Source organism: Emys orbicularis, chromosome 2 (genome assembly GCF_028017835.1).
Source record: "Emys orbicularis isolate rEmyOrb1 chromosome 2, rEmyOrb1.hap1, whole genome shotgun sequence".
Lineage (NCBI taxonomy): Eukaryota > Metazoa > Chordata > Testudines > Emydidae > Emys > Emys orbicularis.
Window position 1 is genome coordinate 142,974,035 of NC_088684.1, and position 23,183 is coordinate 142,997,217.

At 46.9% G+C, this 23,183-nt stretch overlaps 1 protein-coding gene across 1 annotated transcript in view; it reads left to right on the plus strand.

Moving 5' to 3' along the window:
- The window catches only part of SLC4A5 (solute carrier family 4 member 5), a 114,534-nt gene that overhangs the window by 59,035 nt on the left and 32,316 nt on the right, over window positions 1-23,183 (plus strand). The window contains exons 9-15 of the mRNA XM_065399333.1: window positions 10,920-11,077; window positions 15,520-15,607; window positions 16,288-16,442; window positions 19,014-19,169; window positions 20,394-20,568; window positions 21,346-21,479; window positions 22,570-22,841. Coding sequence (XP_065255405.1) covers window positions 10,920-11,077; window positions 15,520-15,607; window positions 16,288-16,442; window positions 19,014-19,169; window positions 20,394-20,568; window positions 21,346-21,479; window positions 22,570-22,841 — 1,138 coding nt within the window. The remainder of the gene's footprint in view (window positions 1-10,919; window positions 11,078-15,519; window positions 15,608-16,287; window positions 16,443-19,013; window positions 19,170-20,393; window positions 20,569-21,345; window positions 21,480-22,569; window positions 22,842-23,183) is intronic.

Here is a 23,183-nt window from a genome sequence, read left to right on the forward strand (position 1 = left end):
AGAGTAAAGGATCATCTTTCAGGATAGGTTGTAGATCTCTGATGATGCGCTGGAGAGGTTTTAGTTGGGGGCTGAAGGTGACAGCTAGTGGTGTTCTGTTATTTTCTTTGTTGGCCCTGTCTTGTAGGAGGCGACTTCTGAGTACTCGTCTGGCTCTGTCAATCTGTTTTTTTACTTCAGCAGGTGGGTATTGTAGTTTTAAGAATGCTTGATAGAGATCTTGTAGGTGCTTGTCTCTATCTGAGGGATTGGAGCAAATGCGGTTATATCTTAGAGCTTGGCTGTAGACAATGGATCGTGTGGTGTGTCCTGGATGGAAGCTGGAGGCATGTAGGTAAGTGTAGCGGTCAGTAGGTTTCCGGTACAGGGTGGTATTTATGTGACCATCGCTTATTAGCACAGTAGTGTCCAGGAAATGGACCGCTTGTGTGGATTGATCTAGGCTGAGGTTGATGGTGGGATAAGCGATGGTCACATAAATACCACTCTATACCGGAAACCTACTGACTGCTACACTTACCTACATGCCTCCAGCTTCCATCCAGGACACATCACACGATCCATTGTCTACAGCCAAGCTCTAAGATATAACCGCATTTGCTCCAATCCCTCAGATAGAGACAAGCACCTACAAGATCTCATTCTTAAAACTACAATACCCACCTGCTGAAGTAAAAAAACAGATTGACAGAGCCAGACGAATACCCAGAAGTCACCTCCTACAAGACAGGGCCAACAAAGAAAATAACAGAACACCACTAGCTGTCACCTTCAGCCCCCCCAACTAAAACCTCTCCAGCGCATCATCAGAGATCTACAACCTATCCTGAAAGATGATCCTTTACTCTCACAGATCTTGGGAGACGTACATTGGCCAAACCGGACAGTCTCTACGCAAAAGAATTAATGGACACAAATTTGACATCAGGAATCATAATACTCAAAAACCAGTGGGAGAACACTTTAACATGTCTGGCCATTCTATGACAGACCTGCGGGTGGCTATCTTAAAACAGAAAAACTTCAAAAACAGACTCCAACGAGAGACTGCTGAGCTGGAATTGATATGCAAACTAGACACAATCAACTCAGGATTAAATAAGGACTGGGAATGGCTGAGCCATTACAAACATTGAATCTATCTCCCCTTGTAAGTATTTTCACAGTTGCTTCTTATCAAACTGTCTGTACTGAGCTATCTTGATTATCACTTCAAAAGTTTTTTTTTTTCTCTTACTTAATTGGCCTCTCAGAGTTGGTAAGACAACTCCCACCTGTTCATGCTCTCTGTATGTGTGTATATATATCTCCTCAATATATGTTTCACTCTATATGCATCCAAAGAAGTGGGTTGTAGCCCACGAAAGCTTATGCTCTAATAAATTTGTTAGTCTCTAAGGTGCCACAAGTACTCCTGTTCTTTTTGCGGATACAGACTAACACGGCTGCTACTCTGAAACCTAAGCACCTATATAATCAGAGATCAAATGGTTGTAGATTATTATTGGATTTTCCTCCTTTCCCTGGTTTTTGAAAGATTGAATCCTGAGCTATTTAATCAGTCCAAATTCCCACTGGCTAATAACCAGGGTTCTATTCCTACCTCCGTGTGTGCTCATGCATATACAAGTGTATACTTTTGGTACAGCATAGGAATTGTTAATGGAAGTACACGATTTGATACAAAGTAGTGACTGGGACATGCTTCACCTGACATGGGGAGTGTGTGACACACCATGTCTGCTTGTTCAGGCTGGATCCACCAAGAAGATAAAAGCTTACTACTGCTGCCAGCTGAAGGATTGAATATGGACTGCAGGATTTGGCTCACAATGTGTATTTTTAATGTGCTCTGATTCCATACAATGGCTTTAAAACTTTGGCATTTGATACTGAGAGTGGGGAGGAGCCAGTACTTAAATACTTGTGAGGAGCAGATATTTGCTCTTGACAAAGATGATGACCCGCTAAAGCATCCTGGGAAGCTGTTCATGAAGTTGGCATTGGTTTTAAAACGAACATTCTCGATTTATTTCCATTCCTGGTGTAGGATAAGAGAGCGTGCAGTTGACTTTAATCTGATATTCATTTTGGGGCTTGGCGCTAAACAAGGGGGGGGGAATAGCTCAGTGGTTTGAGCATTGGCCTGCTAAACCCAGGGTTGTGAGTTCAATTCTTGAAGAGGCCATTTAGGGATCTGGGGCAAAAATCTGTCAGGGGATTGGTCCTGCTTTGAACAGGGGGTTGAACTAGATGACCTCCTGAGGTCCCTTCCAACCCTGATATTCTATGAATTGCTGTTAGGATGAGCTGCACCTTGAGAAAGTGTAGTTTGAACATTTGTCATATGGGTGCCCTTCCAGATATATTTTATTTGATTGTCCTCTCAGACTTCTAGCTCTAGTCTTAAAATTCCCTCCTGTCCTGTTAGGTGTATTCCATTGTATTACACTGACTTCCTGTTCTGCCATAATTGCCAGAGATCTGGCAAGACTCAACATTGACACTGCAGCACTTAGTGAGACCCACCGGGCCGATAAGGGCCAATTACAAGAAGATGGAGATGGCTACACCTTCTTTGGGAAAGGAAAGCCACCTGAAGAGAGACGCAGTCATGGGATTGGCTTTATCATCAAAAATAAGATCACCAGTCAGCTTGTGGAGCTTCCCGTGGGGATCAACGAGCATCTCAAGACTCTTTGGCTCAAGCTTAGCAACAGCCAATTTGCCACAATCATCAGTGTACACGCCCCAGCACTTGATGATGAGGAAGACAATAAGGAGCAGTTTTATGGCACACTCAATGCAGTCCTCACAGCCACACCGAAGGCAGAACAAACTCATCCTCCTGGGAGATTTCAATGCCAGAGTCAGACGGAATTCCCAATGGAGAGGCACAATAGGCAAAGAAGGGGTGGGAAATGTAAACCCCAATGGTATTCTCCTCCTCAGCAAATGTGTGGAGCATAATTTGCTCATCACAAATGCCATCTTTAGGCAGAGTAACAAATTTAAGACCACCTGGAAACATCCTCAGACCGAACACTGGCACCTCCTTGACTGTTATAGTCAGAGCCCGAGACTATACTGATGTCCGTATAACACGAGCTATGAGAGGTACCGATCACTGTTGGACAGACCATTGATTAGTAAGATCCATCATGTACCTGCAGCTCGCTCCACCACATCACAAACACCCAAAGACTAAGCGAAAGCGGTACAATGTCAAAGCACTTCAAGACCAAGCCACCTGCAAGATGTTCCAGTAACATCTGTCGGAGAAACTCTAACCTTCCTGACAACATCACTGCAATTCAAGAGCCCTGGGATCAATTTAAAAACACCATTCACAATGCATGTGCTGAAACCATAGGGTATTCCACTCATCGGCACCAAGACTGATTTGACGAAAATAACAAGGAAATCCTAGCATTAATTCAACAGAAAAGAAATGAATTTTATAACTGGCAAAATGATTCCTCTAAGCAATGAAAACATGAGGCCTATCACCTCATGGACAAAAGGACAAAATCTGAACCTGCGAAGAAATTCCACCTGACTTTAAGAACGCCAACATTGTTACAATATTCGAGAAATGGAACAAATCTTTGTGCGGAACTACAGAGGTATTGCTCTCCTCTCCATCGCAGGGAAGATTCTTGCATGGATCCTACTAAACCGCCTCCTCCCCGGGTCACAATGTGGCTTCAGGCCATCCCATGGCACAACCGACATGATTTTTGTGGCACGACAGATTCAGAAGAAGTGCAGAGAGCAACACTAGGAACTGTTCATGGCATTCATCACCGTAACCAAGGCCTTTTACTCTATCAATTGTGATGCCCTATGTAGGTTTGTCTGTCCACAGAAATTAATTTCCATCATCAGACTACTCCATGATGGGATGACTGTCACTATTTTGTGCAACGGCTCAGAGACCAAATCATTCACCATTCGCACCGGTGTCAAGCAGGGCGGTGTCATTGCTCCAACACTCTTCTCCATTTACCTTACCGTGACCCTGATTCTCATCTGTGTCTGCCTTCCTGACAGAATCGGGATTGAGTATCGTATGGATGGCCATCTCCTTAATCTTCGACATCTCCAAACAAAATCTAAGATCACGAGAATTGGCATCACTGACCTTCAGTATGCAGACGACTGTGTCATTCTTGCACATACAGAGGCCAACCTGGCAAAGTACCCTAAATCTTTTTGCGGATGCCTATCACAGCCTGGGTCTGTCTCTCTCAACATCGGGAAAACCAAGGTACTCTACCAGCCCTCACCTGCACAAACTACTGGAGCTGCTGGAGTGGTTCCAGCACTAACATCAGTGTTCTCTCTGCTGCCAACACCAACAGTATAGAAGCGCAGGTCATGAAATACCAACTCTGCTGGGCTGGCCACTGTGTACGTATGCCTGACACTCACCTCCCGAAGCAAGTACTCTTCTCTCAGTTAAGTAAGGGAAGAAGGGCTCGCGGAAGGCAATGGAAGTGTTTCAAAGACATACTGAAAGTACATCTTAAAAAGGGAGACATCAACCCAACAAACTGGGAGGACTTGGCGCAGAACAGAACACAGTGGCGCCACACCAGACACCAAGCCACAGCTCACTTTGAGGAGAACAGACATGCTCATGAGACAGAGAAGCGACAAAGGAGGAAAGAAAAGGCACAACACTCTAGCCAACAACGATGTCTCCTCCAAGATCACACCTGGCACTTCTGTGGGAAAATCTGCAGGGCTCCTCAGCTACTTAAAAACTCACCAATGAACCCCCTTGGCAGACGACATCCTTGCATCAAGGGATAGCCGAAGACGACTAACTTCCTGTAATGAAAGCAGGTTGAGATTTAAAGTTCAAAGACTGTAGCTACCACTCTGTTCCAGTCATTCGATCCTTTGGCTTTATGAATTAAAGACAGATCGGGGTACTACACAGAGAACCAAGGAGAACAAACCATCTTTCTACTGAGGAGCTCAAATCACTTTGCAAACCGTGGTGAATTTACAGTGAACACTGTAAAATAGAAGAGTATTATCGTAATTTTCCAGCCAGGGAAATTGAGTCACATGGCGGTATTAAGTGACATGTCCAAGCTCACACAAATTGGTGTGAGTGCTGGTATTATTGAACCCTGATTTCCTGACTCCCTCTCCTGTGCTTTAACTATTGGACCATACTTCCTCTCCCAAACAGTTATTTAATGGAGGTACATTGTAGGGTCACAGTTTACCATATTGAGCCATATCCTGAGCTCCCTACTCAGTTTTCATACCATCCTTACTCCAGCAAAACTTCCATTTACTTTAAGCAAGCTTTTTGACTAACGATTTCAGGAGTTGGCCTATTACAATAAAAAGAGAAGACCTGGTTTTCCTCATTTCCTCCTGCCCATCATACATGGTTGTAACTCTATTGATCTCAGTGGAATGACTGCTCAGTGACGCCAGATCTGAATCAGCCCTAGAGGGTTTGCACAACTTCTCTTAACAGACACACACATCTGATTAGCAAACAAAATGGGGTTAGTCTAGATCAGGGATCAGCAACCTTTCCAGAAGTGCTGTGCCGAGTCTTCATTTATTCACTCTGATTTAAGGTTTCGCGTGCCAGTAATACATTTTAATGTTTTTAGAAGGTCTCTTTCTATAAGTCTATAATATATAACTAAACTATTGTTGTATGTAAAGTAAATAAGGTTTTTTAAAATGTTTAAGAAGCTTCATTTAAAATTAAATTAAAATGCAGAGCCCCCCGGACCGGTGGCCAGGACCCGGGCAGTGTGAGTGCCACTGAAAAACAGCTCGCGTGCCGCCTTCGGCACACGTGCCATAGGTTGCCTACCCCTGGTCTAGATAATACTTAGTCCTGCCATGAGTGCAGGGGACTGGACTAGATGACCTCTCGAGGTCCCTTCCATTCCTATGATTCTATGGAAAAAAATGCATGTGTTAACAGTTAAGGTTGTGGCAGGACACAATCCATCCACGCAAAACCTTGAAAGCATGAAAATAAGAAGTAAAGGGGAAAGACTCATGCATTCCCTTCTGCCTTCATATTGCCTGGGATGGTTTTGGTATTCACTGCCCAAGACATTCATTTCCATCTCCAGCAAATACCAAAAAGCTGTGCATACGCTGGCTTCATCAAACTTGCACTCTAATGCAAAACCTTACCAGTGACGTCCTATTCTCTTATATCCAGCACATCTGATGCTCTTTAACATTTTTATCAATGGCCTGGAAGAAAACACAAAATTGTCACTGATAAAGTTTGCAGATGACCCAAGAATTGGGGGCGTGGTAAATAATGAAAAGGACAAGTCACTGTTGCAGAGCAATCTGACTCGCTTGGTAAACTGGGCACAAGCAAACAGTACAGCTAAATGTAAATCTATACATGGAGGAACACAGACTGCAGGCCATACTTAAAGGATGGGGGACTCCATCCTGGGAAGCAGTGACTCTGAAAAAGATTTGGGGGTCATGGTGGATAATTAGCTAAACATGAGCTCCCAGTGTGATACTGTGACCAAAAGAGCTAATACAATCCTGGGGTGCATAAACAGGGGAATCTCGAGTAGGAGCAGCGAGGTTATTTCCCCTCTATATAGGGCACTGATGCAACCACCACTGGAATATTGTGTCCAGTTCTGGTGTCCACAATTCAAGGATGTTGATAAGTTGGGGAGGGGTCAGAAAAGAGCCACAAGAATGATTAAAGGATTAGAAAACTTACCTTATAATGGTAGACTCAAAGAGCTCAATCTATTTAGCTTAGCAAAGAGAAGGTTAAGGGGTAACTTGATTACAGTCTATATATGTATAATCTTCATGGAAAACAAATATTTAACAATGGGCTCTTCACTCTAGCAGAGAAACGTCTAACATGATCCAATGGCTGGAAGTGGAAGCTAGACAAATTCAGATCAGAAATAAGGCGTACATTTTTAACTGAGAGTAATTAACCACTGGAACAATTTACCAGGGGTTGTGGTGGATTCTCATTAATGACAATTTTTAAATCAAGATGGATGTTTTTCTAAAAGCTCTGCTCTAGGGCCTGGTCTACACTACGACTTTAATTCGGATTTAGCTGCTTTAATTCGAATTAACGCTTGACCCATCCACACAACGAAGCCATTTAATTCGAATTAAAGAGCCCTTTAATTCGATTTCTGTACTCCTCCTCGACGAGAGGAGTAGTGTCAAAATCGGTATTGTTAATCCGAATTAAGGTTAGTGTGGCCGCAATTCGATGTTATTGGCAATTAGATGTTATTGGCTACCCACAATGCAACGCTCTGGAAATCGATGCTACTACGGTAGCTTGGACGCACACCACCGAATTAATGGTGCCTAGTGTGGCCGAATACATTCGAATTTATAAAATCGGTTTCCTAAATTTGAATTATATAAATTCGGATTAATCCTGTAGTGTAGACATACCCTAGGGGTTATTGTGGGGCAGGTCTCTGGCCTGTGTTATATAGGAGGTCAGACTAGATGATCATAGTGCTACTTCCTGGCCTTGGAATCTATAAATCTGACCCACACATTTCCCAACATTTGGGAAGTCATTTTGCCGTAACATTGCTGAGGTCCTGCGGTTACTAGTTTGCAAGAAATGCAACTTCCCTATTCCACATATCTGCTTCCTGTGCATACAAGCCACTTCTGCTGGCTTTGCTGACACACAAGATTTTGTGGAATTATTACAACCAGAGGGGGGAGAACTGGATTCTCTTCTGCCTCGTGCATTATCCACTGAATTTTTTCAGCCACATTCTGATGGGCAGAATCTCTGTTACTAGCGTCGATGGGGGAAAGAACAACCTAGATGGATTTGCAGAATCCTTGCGACATTAGACAAACCATCCTTTGGCTTGTACCCTGACCGAATTTGATCTGGCGGCTAGCAAGAGAGGATCAGTATAGAACCCCACAATGCTATTTTTACAGCTCCTGTTTAAGTCAATAGGAATTCCTCAGTGGCGTGTTGTTACCTAGAGTGTAGGGATGGTTAAAAATCCACATGTTCCTGTGTTGGAGTCGGAGCTAGGCTGCTTTCAATCCTATCCACGCATCACTTTGCCTTTTTTTTTTTTTCCTCTCACATCAAATTAAAGCACAGACCTGTGAGCCAGGAGATCTGTGTTTTCTTCCCATCTCTGCCCCCATTTTCCCTGGGTGGATCCCTTCACTTCTGTGCTGTGGTTTTCCCATCTGTACGCAGGCGGTGCACATGCCTACCTCTCCGTGTCAGGGTGAAGATCAATGAGTTAATGCTTTGGGCACTGGAGAAATGCCAGGTACTGTTGTTATTTACTGGCTGTACTCCTGTTGGTACAGGAGCAATGGGCTCGAGGCGGGGAAGGGGCTTCATCAAGGAAATCCTGCTCTTATATCCCCCCTGCACAGTGGAGAACCTCAGACGCAAAACTCCCTCTTGGAGGAGCCCTGTGTGTGCTGCCGTCCAGCAAAAAGGAAGCCATCTCACATTACAATGTCCACACTCTGCTCTCTTTGATCCAGGCTACAACAGGCAAGCTTGGCTTTCATCGCATGCAATCAGATGGATGCAATCAGAACTACTCCTGGCTCTGTAGTTCTCAAACATTTTAGTATGGTGGCCCTCCCAACTGCATTTTGTCTTTGGTTGCAGCGCCATTCAGGTTTGGCCTGCGACAGAGGGGTGGCCGGGCCAAACCTGAGTAGATTGCAACATCCGGAGCAGGGCACTAGGCCCAGCGCTGCTGGTTGAGGCGGGCTTGCTCTCCAACACCCACTCCTGTGGGCTTCCCATCTGCACCGGGCCAGGAGAAGTGTTTGTTTACCTAGGCCGGGTGCCAGTGATAAATTAATCCAGCCCTGGATGTGGTGACCCATCTGGAACCTTCCCATGACCTACTGGTGGGCGACCCACGCTTTGGAAAACTCTGTCACAGTCCCTTATTGCTGAGTGCTTAAAGAGATTCCCTTTGAGCTGAGCTGGGGAGGGATCTGTGGGTCATGGACATATGGATGTGGATCTACTTTCTATCCCCTGCTGTCACTGTGGCACAGTGACAACCTTGAAGTTCTGGGTAGCCGTGGCTTTGTTATGATAGTGTTGTCGACCTTAAACTGGAATTAATTCAGGGAAGTCCTCTGGCTTGTGTTATACAGGTGGTCAGATTAGATGATCACGGCAGTCCCTTCTAGCCATGCGATCTATGTGCGATGGAGCTGGAAGAGAGGGTCTCGCAGAGCTGGGTCGCAACCTTTGTGGTTTAGTCTGATTGAAATGGGTGTAGAGACTTTCTGTGGTGAACAGAAGCTTTTACACTTGCTCAGTAATGCATCCAGAGGGCTTCAGGATTGCAGCCTGGATACCAAAATCGCGCCCTTTCCAGGGTGCTGAGTGGAACTTAGATAAATTAATGGAAGCAGAGTGTGTGTGGACCGTTTAGGAAAAGAATTTACCTTGGGAAATATTCCTTAGGACTCTCCACAGTCAGAATTTACCAGTGGGTGCTCTTAGTTTAGAGCTGCTGTAATGAAAGCAAATTCCCTGATAAGAAAATCCAAACATTACAATCAAGCGTCGGTGCATCGAGGGTTAACACTAAGATATGCAAACCATTTTGTTCCAAAGAATGCTGGTTTTTAATCAGCCTATTAGACCCACTACAAAGGGACTTTTAAAGTTTTTCATGAAGCTTAGTGGTCGCCGTTAACTCCTGCTTTTGCTTATTCCAAGCTGTATCGGAGGAGTGGTTTTATTATTGTTTTATTTTTTTTTTCCGTTTGGATTTAAAAGATTAGAATGGGGGGAGCTTGCCGCCCAGCTCACATGCCTCTCCTCATGCTGGCATATAGATTATAATAACATCCTGCCTGGGTTCGTATTGAACCCTTTTATGCTAATAATGAAAGGGCTGCAGGGGACAAGAGACCCAAGGATCAATCTATGAAATGAGGCCACCGCCTACAATTATTTGCTCCCTTTCCAAAGAAGAGATCTGGGGGAATGAACTACAAAATGGAAGCTCAAGCTACTTATTACGATGAATCCTCCTTCCTTATTACACGTGGGGAGCCGGCGGGGGCTGCTGGAAGGGAAAGAGGCTCCAAGACATGCTCTTTCGTCATACTTGAGTGTGGGTTTTTTGTGGGTCCAATTTGGAAGGTGGTATGTTTTGTTATGTGTTTATTTAGGCCCTTATTCAGGACAGCACTTAAGCATGTGCTGAACTTGCTTCAATGCGCTCAAGTCCAATTTGAAGCGTCTCAGATTTAAGCACTTAAAGTTTAGCGCATGCTTATGGGCTGTTCCCAGCGAGGATGGACTTCAGTGTTGCCCACTCTGACCATTTTATCATGAGTGTGTTTCTCGAAGCCCCAGCTCCTGGAGTCATGGGGATGCGTGAGAATCTCCGCTTTCAGCGAGAGTCGGCACCACCGTAGGTATGTCTCCACTGCAGTCCAGCGGTGTTTTGGGCACATGTAGATCAAAGCTAGCTGGGGCATGCCTACCTGAGCTGCAATCAATCAATCCTGATTGCAGTGGAGACATACCTTGTCATGGTGCTGCATGGGATGTGAAACTTGCCAAGGAGGATTAAGTTACAGAAAACTAAGGCCACTTTACTCCTGATTGAGAAGCATCCACACCGAGGTGGGTTTAAAATGCTTTAACTCATGTGCATTGACTTCACACTTTTGATTTGCCTTAACTTAGTAACTCGTACCCAAGTGCTACTATATGCTTACAGGAAAGGAGAAACTCCAATTTCACAGAAGGAGCTCAGCAATTTTTAGCATCCTAAATGTCAAGCAGAAATAGGTTGTCATGGTGTTATTAAAAAAAAAAAAAAAACTTAAAGGAAGATCTGACCCATCATTGAACTTTCTTTTTCCCCCAACAGCTAAAAAATAAATTCATAAAGAAGATCCCCAAAGACGCGGAAGCCTCCAATGTCCTGGTGGGAGAGGTGGACTTCCTGGAGAAGCCATTCGTGGCATTCGTGAGGCTCATACAGTCCACCATGCTGGGCGGGGTGACGGAAGTTCCCGTTCCCACTAGGTGCGCAGCTGTTTAAACAAACAAAATGTGCTTTTGCAAGAACTGAAGAAAGGTATTGGTGGTTCAGAACTGGGGCTTCAGCTGTAAACTCTCATGTAAACCTGATGCGGTATAGCACACCTTACCTTCCAGATTAGGTGGGACAATATTTTCTTCCCCTGTCTCTGGACGGCTACAGATTCCTAAGGGGTCTAATTAGAGCTGTGTGAATAACAGACTTTTGGATTCGCTGGCCATTTTGAAAAATCAAGGTTAAAAAAAAATCGTTGCGGGTCAACCCAAAATGAACCATGTTTAAAAAGATTTCGGCAAACCAGAAAGTAAAAAGTAAAATAAAATAGTTTTGGGCCAAACATAATGTTTCATTTGACCTGAAACAAAACATTTTATTTTGATTGCTAGTGTTTTTCAAACCATTTCAACGTTTGAAATAAAATTGGAGGAAATTTCAAAGCAAACAGTCATTTCAAATGGAGAGAAGAATTTTCAGTATTTTGGTGGGTTGTTTACAAATTTTGGAGGGACGGGGGTCCCCCAAACAAACAATTCAACAAAACTGACATGAATTTGCAAAATGTTTCAGTGTCGCCAAATCTGCATTTTTTTCGACAAAGAAAAGTTTCAGCCAAAAAACTTTGCCCACCTCTAGCAGTATAGCATGTTACCTTCCATGTTAGCTGGGACAACATTTCCTTCCCTTGTCTCAGAAGGCTATGGATTCCTAAGGTCTAATGCACTGTTCAAATGGCTCATGTAATTTTCACTAATGATAGTGGGGCAGTCAGGTCCTACATGAACTGGAGAGAGACTAGAGCTTTTATTAACCTATATTTTCTTGCAGCGTTTGGTGGATAATTTGGGAATCAGGACTCCTGGGTTCAGTTCCCAGCTCTGCCACTAAATGGTATATGAATCCCCTTTCCTGCTCTGTGCCTTAGTTTCTCCATGTGTAGAATGGATATAATGATACTGACCTTAAGTGTTTTGATATTTACAAATGAAAAGGGCACAGTGGATGAAAGGGGTCTGCGCAAAGCATATGCACCACTTAAATGCTGCTTATACTCTTTAACTAGTGGGCTGCAGATTTCTGGGTCTGCTTTGCTCAGGGGCATAGAATATTCTGCAGGTCCCTTGGTCCACCCCCGCTCCGCTCCATACGTCAGTGCCCAGAAAGATGGAGATGCACGTCTCTGAACTCTAAGCTCTGATGTTGGCTCTTGCTCAGAGGAAGGTTAATGTGGCACATAGCCTTGCGCTGGCCCACAGAACAGGGGTGAATTTCACTCGCTACTAATATTCCAAACTGTGCTTCGTTTCAGATTGTCAAGGCAACTGGTTATGTAGCTTGTTTATTCGCAAAATAACTTCTTCCAATTATCATCTAATTGTTGGTTCTGATGATCAACATGGATTTGCAATTAGGCATCCTCAGTGGAGAGGAACTCAGGAAGCACATCTGCCAGTATTGCATCAGATATATTATAGGGCAGGGGTGAGCAAACTATGGCCTGGGGGTCACATCCAGCCCTTCAGATGTTTTAATCCAGCCGTCAAACTCCAGCTGGGGAGCGGGGTCCGGGGCTTGCCCCGCTCCAGCCGGGGAGCGGGGCTGGGGGCTTGCCCTGCTCCATGCATGCCAGGTCTCTGCGCGGCTCCTGGAAGCAGCAGCATGTCCCCTCTCCGCCTCCTATGCGTGGGGGCAGCCAGGGGGCTCCACACACGGCCCCTGCAGCTCCCATTGGCTGGCAACTGTGGCCAATGGGAGCTGCAGGGGTTGCACCTGTGAATGGGGAAGACACAGAGCCTCCTGGCTCCGTCTCTGCCTAGGAGCCGGAGGGGGGACATGCTGCTGCTTCCGGGAGCTGCTTGAGGTAAACACCCCCCCCCAGAACCTGCACCCCTACCCCGCTCCTTTGCCCCTGCCCCAGCCCTGATCCCCCTCCCACCTTCCGAACCCCTCAGTCACAGCCCGGAGCACCCTCCTGCGCATTCAACCCCTCATTCCGAGCCCCACTCCAGAACCCACACCCCCAGCCGAAGCCCTCACCCCGTCCCGCACCCCAACCCCCAATTTTGTGAGCATTCATGGCCCGCCATACAATTTCCATACCCAGATGTGGCCCTCGGGCCAAAAAGTTTGCCCACCCCTGTTATAGGGAGTTTAAATGCCTCTTTGGAAAAGTAACACTTGACACTTGGGTTCTGGAGGAACCCACATAAAGTCACATGTTTATATTAGTATGTTTGATATAATATTTAGTATTTTTGTAGATATTATTCTAAATATTTAAGTACTTAATCAGTTTCTTTTTAAATTTTAACCCAGGGGCCTGTTTGGTGGAGCCAGAGTGAATCATAGAATATCAGGGTTGGAAGGGACCTCAGGAGGTCATCTAGTCCAACCCCCTGCTCAAAGCAGGACCAACCCCAACTAAATCCCTAAATTGCCCCCTCAAGGATTGAACTCATAACCGTGGGTTTAGCAGGCCAATGCTCAAACCATTGAGCTATCCCTCCCCTCCAACATTGCCCACTGGTTAGGCACTAGCTTAGGACTTGAGTGACCTGGCTTCAGTTCCCTGCTCTATCCACTATTTCCTGTGTGACCTTGGGCACATCACTTGACTTACCCATCTGTAAAGTGGCGATAATAACACTTCCCTCCCTCTCAGTGGTATTGTGAGGATAAATCAGTTAAAGGTTGTGAGGCTCAGAGATTAGAGTAATGGGGGGCCAGATAAGGACCTAAGATAATAACTGTAGCACAAGATCTGGTCTCCTGATGGTATTTTCACCATTCAGGAACTGACAGACCATCAGAAGAGCAGATCACATTTTGGGGATCCAGAAGTGCCTCCTTGAGACATTTAAAAAATATTTCCAAAAGCCACGAATGAAACCAAGGCAAATATTTAGCCCCATGGGCATCCCTGCCAGGAACTCGTAGACATCAATAGGATCTGGCTTGCATTGCCAGGACTTGCCGGGGCTGCATACAGCAGTAATAGTGGAATGCTTTGGGGCGAGATTCTCAAAAACTCTCCACGGTGGCCTAACTCTGCACCCATTAAAGTCAGTGGGAGCTTTAACGTTGTTGTCAGTGGGAGCAAAGTTGGGCCAGCTCTGAGAGCTTTTGGAAAGCTCACCTTTTGCATAGTGATCAGAAACGCTGAGTTGTTCCCGTTCGGATAGCCTGCGTATTCGTCTCCAAACTGCCTTGTGTCCATAGGTGCTGGAACTGGGGGAGCCGAAGGTGCTGCAGCATCCCCAGGCTTGAAGTGGTTTCCATCATATCCAGGGTTTACTGTTGGTTTCAATGGTTCTCAACACCCCCACTATACAAATTGTTCCAACACCCCTGCTTGAGTCTGCAAAACGGTGCTGGGATTCTCATGAGAACAGGATTTCTGGTACTTGTGGGTATTCAAGGTTTCCTACATGTCAGGTCACACATCCCAGTGACCAGCCACTATTTGGAGGGGAGGGGATCCTTGTGTAGTTGTAACCACAACCCTGGTTACATTATCTGTGGGATTGAACCTGGGCCCTCTGGGCCTACAAGCCTCTCTTGCTTGTAATAAAGGGCCAGATCCATTAACTCAAAGTCAGTAGCAGGCTCGTTACGTGTTCTGTGCTTTCTAGCCATTAGAAGGGGACAAAGAGCCATGCTGCATTAGTGTGGGTTGACACACAAACTAAAGCTCCCATTGAACTCGATGGAGAGAAGAGAAGAGTGAGGGGGGATTTGATAGCAGCCTTCAACTACCTGAAGGGGGGTTCCAAAGAGGATGGAGCTCGGCTGTTCTCAGTGGTGGCAGATGACAGAACAAGGAGCAATGGTCTCAAGTTGCAGTGGGGGAGGTCTAGGTTGGATATTGGGAAACACTATTTCACTAGGAGGGTGGTGAAGCACTGGAATGGGTTACCTAGGGAGGTGGTGGAATCCCCTTCCTTAGAGGTTTTTAAGGCCCAGCTTGACAAAGCCCTGGCTGGGATGATTTAGTTGGTGTTGGTCCTGCTTTGAGCAGGGGGTTGGACTAGATAACCTCTTGAGGTCTCTTCCAACCCTGATATTCTATGATTCTATGTGAGACTCCCCTGGGGTTGCAGTGGGAGCTGGATTAGGCTGTATCTGAGAGAATCAACTGGTGAAAATCAAAGGGCCTAATCCTGTATTTCTTGAGCAGCTAAACTTAGTGTTTAGACAACTGCTTACATAGGAGCTCAGGACTGGAAGGGACATCTTGGGCCATTGAGACCAGTCCCCTGCTATTGCAGGTAACCTTGTAATATAACCCTGCTCGTAACTTTATCAAGCTCCATCTTGAAACTAGTTAGATTGATTGTTTAGACCAGATCCTGCATACTGGCAAGAGTTGTAATTTAAACCACAGACTGCAAAGATGGCCATTAGCTCATGAGTTCTGTTCTTTTACCAGGTTCCTTTTTATTCTCCTGGGTCCTTCAGGAAAGGCAAAATCCTACAATGAAATCGGCCGAGCTATCGCCACCCTCATGGTAGATGACGTAAGTAAATCTTATGATATGGCAGAGCCGTGCTCCTGTTGCATTCCCTTCACGTGCACTACATCCAGGCGGTCCGTACATTTATGGGATTTCCCAAAGATGAAATGAGACGTCCCATCAGAGCTCCAGGACCAGAATGAAAATCATAAGACCAGTTTGGCAGGTGCTGTAAAAATCTGTGCAATTCCGTGGAAGTCAATGGAGCTACATCAGCTGAGGGATCTGCCCATAGGAATAAAGTTAAAATATTGTAGTGTATGTGTGTGTGTGTGCCCATCCACTGCTGTCCTCCCCTGGATAGAATCCGTTCAGCTGTGTGTCATAGGTTCCATATTGCCAACACTTAGCGAAGATTCTTCTTTCGTTCAGATGACAGGGAACTGGGCTTTTGGAGCAGGAGGGTCTGAGTCAAGTCCCAGCGAATGTGTGACATTCCAGCATGCAACAGACTGACACCCATGAAGTCCTAGCTAGCCATGGATTCATTCAGATATTGTTCACTAGCACAAATGTTCATGCTAGCAATGAGAGAGCCACAATCCGTGGTCCAAAAGCTCTGTGATCTAGAAAGCATGTTAGATGAAGCCTGACCCTTCTTCTAGCAGAATTGGTTCTTCCATCTCTCCTACTGCCTAGCTAACAGTTTACCTAAACCGTTTGTCTTCTCTGTGTATTTCCAGCTTTTCAGTGATGTGGCCTACAAAGCCAGGGACCGAGATGACCTGATTGCAGGAATAGATGAGTTTCTGGATGAAGTGATTGTCCTCCCGCCAGGGGAGTGGGATCCAAACATTAGAATAGAGCCACCCAAAAAAGTACCTTCCGCTGAGAAGAGGTAGGTGGTGTTAATTGCAGTGCAGTTCATAGTGCACTGACCTGGGACTCAGGAGACCTGGGTTCTATTCCTGGCTCTGCTACTGGGTAAACTTAGGCAACTCCCTGTACCTCAATTTCCCCATCTATAAAACGGCGATAATGTTAATGACCTCCCTTTGTAAAGCACTTTGAAATCTATGGATTAAAAAGCACTATAAAAGAGCTAAGTATTATTATTAGCATAATGAGCTTGATTCTGTTCATAGTTACAGTGGTGTAAACCAGGTCAATAGAATTACACTGGTGTAAAACCAGCACGACCAGTTGAGCAGCATCAGACTCTATTAGCTGGAGCTGTGCTGAATTTTGGGTAACAAATCCAATGAAATGGATGAAATATGGCAATTTATTAGCAGAATTTGTATTAGCCTGGCCATTACTAACCTAGCATTTCAGCTTCCATGGTTAGGAACTCAGCATTATCCCTTTATAGACAAATGTAAACGTAGCTAATATGAGGAATCTTTAAGGAATCTGCCTTGTATAATATTTTGTATCTCAATGCAAAATTACTTAAGTGCCATCTCTTCTTTCAAGCCTAGATACAAGCATTGCACTCAGATGCTAAGTAATCTTTGAGCATGTAACCCTCTAAGCTGAGGGGTATGGATTATGCAGGGGTCCGTCCGTCTCTTGTGCCAGGGCTGGAACGCTCTGGAACAGCATTCCGGCACTTTTGCTGCATGGAGGACCTCATTTTGCGAGGATAAATACGCTAAAGATTGTGAGGTGCTCCCTTACTGTGGCATAAGATAGAAAGTTTCCATAGCACTTTTAAGACTTGCCAAACTCAAGCGTTTTTATTCACCTTCCGGGTTTTGAGCCTTTTAGGGTGGCATCTGCACAGCGAGCAGCAGCCCATGGCAGCAAGCCTCAGAGCCCGCGTCTACAGATCCAGGCTGGCGCTAGAGTGCTAAAAATAGCCACACAGACATTTGGGCTCAGGCTGGAGATCAGGCTCCGAAGACTACAGAGGGGGCGTGGCTCTTTTTAGCACCTTAGCAGGAGCCCCATGAGTTTGTAGAGCCTGACTCTGAGACTCGCTGCTCCGGAGCGCTGCTCACTCTGTAGACACACCCTTAGAGGTCACATTTTCAAGTTTTTCTCTGCAACCGGTTTCTCTGGAAACTTACTTTTTAAAGTAAAAGCTAGCTCATCCCCTGCCTCCAGCAGCTGGCACTTTAAGGAAAAAAACACCAAATTTCGCAACTTACAGGACAATCACAGGCAGTGAAGAGTTGCTTTTTGGAGCAAGAGAAATGCTAGATCCAAATGACATCTTACCGAAATATATCCCACTTCTGGCTACAGTACGCTCCGTTTTTCATGATGTATTAATCCAATAACTAAAGGTCGATTATCTCGCAGTGTGTGCACATGAGCTAAACTGGAGTATGTGCGAGTTTTTCTCTTCCTATTGGTAGGAAAAACTCCAGGAACAGGGAAGATGGGTGGAGAGTGGAACTAATTTCCCAGCTACATCTCCTGGGTGACCCCCTGGTGGCCAGGTTTTGCAGAAGAGCAGTGTGTCGGGTGCTAGTGAAGAGAACGCTGGTGGCTGGGTTAGATCTCTGTCCCTCATGGAAAGCTTTGTTTTCTCAAGGAAATCCAAATGTGGGCTTTGTGATTCTGCAATATGCACCATTCCTCACCTCTTGTGCTGGCCGTTGATGCAATGTGGCTGGCAGCGGTACAAGGGCTGCTTGTGGGTCAGTGGAAGCAATTTCTATACATATCATCTATAATCTTCTAAGGTGACTGTGAGGCTTGTGGAGGTTATGTGTAAATCGATAAATAACAATAGGGTAATGATCTATACCGTTAAAAGAAATAGCAAGCATGTGGTAGCTGGTATAAAACTCAAGGCTCCTACACTACCCTTGGCTTTTGTGTAGACTAGACCAGGTTGTGCAGGAATCTGTCTGCCTCATCCGCAATCACAGAGTCAAGTCATTCTGTACTTCACTCTGCAATAAACAGGCAGAGCCCTCCAGTCTGGCCCAGTGTCCAGAGCACTGGACTGGGGCTTAGGAGGCCTGGGATCTATTCCTGGCTCTGCCACTGGTGTGTTGGGTGACCTTGGCCAAATTGATGTGCCTCAGTTTCCCCATCTATAAAATAGAGATGATCCTGTGAAGTGCTTTGAGATTAGATAAAACATGCTCTAGGAGAGCTAGGTGTTTTTACTTACTATTGGAAGCCCTAGATTATCCTAAAGGCAAATCCAACCAAAAATCAAAATGCTGCTCCAGACACAACTGTGCTAAAGGGAGGCCCTGTGTGTACAGCCGGGCTCTTGGGAGTCCAGACTCCTGGAAGTCCTGATTCTCCGTGTGACCTTGGAGAAGTTGCTTCACCTCCGTGTGACTCGATTATCCCGTCTACAAAGGGGAATTAAGAATGACCAACACCTCAGGGGCACAGGAAGGCTAAACTCCCGCTGGTTGCAAAGTGCTTTGAGTCCTTCCTGGGGCGAGGGGAGATGCTGCTGAAGCGCTGTCGTTCCAATCATGCCCCCAACATCTCTCAGGAAATCAGTGTTCTCGCTGAACGAAGCAGGGCAGATGAACGGCACCGCGGGAGGAGCGGCAGGAGGGGGCGGCGGCGGAGGGGGCGGCAGTGGCAGTGACGACGGAGACATGCCAGCTGTGCATGAAGTTGGGGAAGAGCTTGTCTGGACGGGCAGGTGAGCAGAGCCTGAGCCCCTGAAACATTGCGCCGGGCACTGGTGAGAGTGCCGCATGCTGCCAGCCTGGGTCCTGTGCTTTGGGGCAATGTGCTGTCAGCCCTCTCCTCCAACCTCCTCCACCTTCTGGCCTGGCATCTTCCCCTCCCCTTCAAGGGGAAATGAAATTCCCCTCCCCACCCCAGGTACAAGCCCCTCTCCCTGCACACTCCCCAACGCCCCCAATGGTGATAATGGTCCTAGTCCTCGCCTCCCAAGTGTCCATGAGGCCTCAGTCATGCTTTGTTTTACACAGATCCTTACAAAGGTGAAGGCCAGCACTGATGGGTATTGGTGCAAAAGTGCTTTTGAGTGTGCAAAATGGGGAGTTGCCCACCCAAGGGCTCACATGTGTGCACAATTGCTTATGCTTGCAGCTGAATGCCAAGAAGCAAAATTTGCTTGACCTAGTCTCCTGGCTAAACGCTTCCAGGAAAAGTAGGAGCAAGTGTCAGGCTAGATTCCACCTTGGGGTCGGCATGTGCCACAGAAACATCCGTGCCTTAGAACGCAATCCCTGATGCGTACGGATTACCGAGGCCTCATTGGTTGCTTGTGCCCTCCTCATCTGTTCGTTGCATTCACCTGTTCTCTCATACTTAAGGTATGTCTATACTGCAATCACAGGGTGTGTTTGCAGCTTTTGTAGCCATACCTGAGCGAGCTTTAATCAAGCTACCACAGCAACTGGACCAAGAGAGCTGGAGCAACACCAGCTCCAGTACCCAGTACTCCAAGCCCGCTTGGAACTGTGGGTATTTACTTGTGAGGCTAATCCACTAAAGCTTGATTAAAGCCAGCCTCGGGTAGGTCTGCATAAACTGCAGTCACCCCCTGCTATCACAGGGTAAAACACACCCTCGTGAACTCTTCGGCACAGGGCCACATCCTTGTTATGCATTTATACCTAGGGTGACCAGACAGCAAGTGTGAAAAATCAGGACAGGGGGGGGGGGGGGGGTAATAGGAGCCTATATAAGAAAAAGACCCAAAAATCGCGACTGTCCCTATAAAATCGGGACATCTGGTCACCCTATTTATACAATACCTAGTGCAGCGGGGTCCTGAGCCATGACTGGGGCTCCCAGGCATTACGACAATGCAAATAATAATCCTAAATGGCCTAGTTCCACTCAGAGCTCATGGGATTGCCACACCTGGGACCCTTCTGCGTGTCTCCCCCAGGTTTTGCGGCGGCCTGTATTTGGATATCAAGAGGAAGCTGCCCTGGTTCCCCAGTGATTTCTACGAAGGCTTTCATATCCAGTCTATCTCCGCCATCCTCTTCATTTACCTGGGCTGCATCACAAATGCCATAACATTTGGGGGGCTGCTTGGTGATGCTACAGACAACTACCAGGTAAACCAAAGAGCTGCCCGGGGAGCTCTCCTCCTCCTCCGAAGGATTATTAGAGCTGGATCCCAGCCAGAAAGTTTGGACGCAGATGCCCCGATGTTTGCAGGGTGGCTTTTGTTGGCATGTACCTTAGCTGTGCTGCATGGTGAGACGTTGCAGCTCCTGCCCCTTGCTAACACATGTGGCAGGTAGCAGGATTCACAGCAGATGGCTATAACCCCTGTGCAGCAGGCCATGTTCCTTTGGAGCTGCAGCCAGTTCTCCTCCCTAATGTGGTAGGTAAATACCCCTGCCCTGTTGCTGGGAGAGATTTCCACTCCACTGCGGTCCGTGGTGTGAAAAGCCATTCCTAGCTAAGACATGGACATAACTGTCACTCAGCCTGAGGGGGAGACTTGAGGGATTGCAGACTCCAAACCTCCACGTCCGAGTCCCACAGATATCTCACAGTGCGACGAATCTGTAATGAAATCACTGCTTCTGCCAGCGTTTGCCCTGCCTGTGTGCCGCACGGCACCTGTGCTAAGTGGGGTAATTCACCAACGCCCATTCAGCTTAGTATCAGCCCCAAAGCGCTGACCCGTGTCTTGAGGAACGAAGTGGGGATTCTTGCGCTGCCTGATTCCAGTGAGACACAGGCCGGGAAGAACGTGCAGGAGAACTGGCGCGAGTGTGTTCTGCAGCCGCACTCTGTGATTAGACCTCCACTCAGCACGACTCCTCTGGTGCAACCCAGGGCACGTGTCTGACTGTCTCCTCACATTGTTTCTCTTCCCAAAGGGGGTCATGGAGAGCTTCCTCGGCACGGCGATGGCGGGCTCCCTGTTCTGCTTCTTTGCCGGGCAGCCGCTCATTATCCTGAGCAGCACAGGGCCCATCCTCATCTTCGAAAAGCTACTCTTCGACTTCAGCAAGTAGGTGGAGCTCGCTCAGAATCGCGGCCCTCACAGCGGTAACACCAAAGGGGGTGGAGGCACAAGAGCAGGGCAGGTTCAGTCACTGTTGAGGCCTACATAGCGTCCTTCTAGCCATGTCATTATGGCGGTGGGCAGCACTCCAGGTGGGTCTACCATAGAGAAGAGGCCTAGAGAGCCTTCTCCACAGCTCTGCGGGTCTCCCAGTGAGAACAGGAGCTTGAAGCAGGTGCTCAGGAGACAGAGGGAGCTCCTCCGTCTTCTCCCTGGCTTCTCCACAGTTCTCTCTACTCCTTGGCGGCTGCTGGGAGAGCTCCCCCAGCGGGTTTGCTTACTGGGCAGGGCATCAGCAATCGATCCAGGAGACTTAACAGGGCGCCCAGCGCTCCCCGGCCCAGTCTTGGCAGTCTCAGCCCGGTGGCCGAAGACTGGATGGGCCATGGAGACTGAGTCACCTCTGACCCTTGTCAGTGGCAGCCACTGTGCTGGTTAGGGGCACGTTGGCAGGGCAGAGTGAGGAAACTCGTGCCAGACCTGTCCTGTGAATGACTCCCTTGATCTCCTCTTGGAGCAGAGACCCTGTCTGGCGTTCTCTGCTTGGTGTCCCCTACTGGGGTTCTTCTATTGCTCCTTTGATTCCATCCCCATCCCTGTGCCTCTTATTTGTACCTCACAGAGCTAGAGAGGAAGGATGAGCCAGTGATTAGGGCACTAGACTGGGACTTTGGAGGCCTAGGTTCAATTCCCTGCTCTGCCACAGACTTCTTGTGTGACCTTGGGCAAGTTACGTAGTCTCTGTGCTTCAGTTCCCCCTCTGAGTTGGGGATACCAGCACTGCCCCATTTCACAGGGGTGTTGCAAGGATAGATAAGGATGGAAATGGAGGCCATATAAGTACACAGACTCTGGTTTCTTTTCCCAAGAAGGTGGCCATTATCATTGGTGTGAAAGGACCCCTGTGGGGGGCGGGCTCTTCCTTTCACTGGAGATCAGATATGGTGACACTTTCCATGAGCCCTCAGTTCCCGTATCTCTCTTTCCTGAGCAGAGCTGTTGTTTTGTTCTGACCTTCTGTTGTGCACAATTCCAGAGGCAACAGCATAGACTACATGGAGTTCCGTCTGTGGATCGGATTACACTCTGCCCTACAGTGCCTTATCTTGGTGGCTACAGACGCCAGCTTCATTATAAAGTACATCACACGCTTCACTGAGGAGGGGTTCTCCACCCTCATCAGCTTTATATTCATCTATGATGCTATCAAGAAGATGATCGGCGCCTTTAAGTATTACCCTATCAATGCAGACTTCAAACCAGACTACGTGACCATGTACAAATGCGAGTGCATTGCTCCTGACCCAGGTGAGTCCAAGTCCTATTCCCTGTTGAGAATTTCTCTGTGAAATTGTCGATTTGCTTGAACCACGCAGCTGTCATGCTGAGGTCCAGTTCTTGAGAGAAAGTGCTGCACAGCTTCCTGATTGGTCCTTGCAAATTGCGACCTGGTGGAGGGGCGGGTAGCCTTTGCTGCATGAGCTTAATTTGGTGATTTACTCCAGCAGCTTGTTTTAAATGGAAGCAGTGCTGCCTAGTTGTTAGAACACTGGACTGGAACTTAGGAGACCTAGATTCTCTTCCCAGCTCTGTCACTGGCCTGCTGGGTGAACTTGGACAAGTCTCTGTGCCTCAGTTTCCCCATCTGTA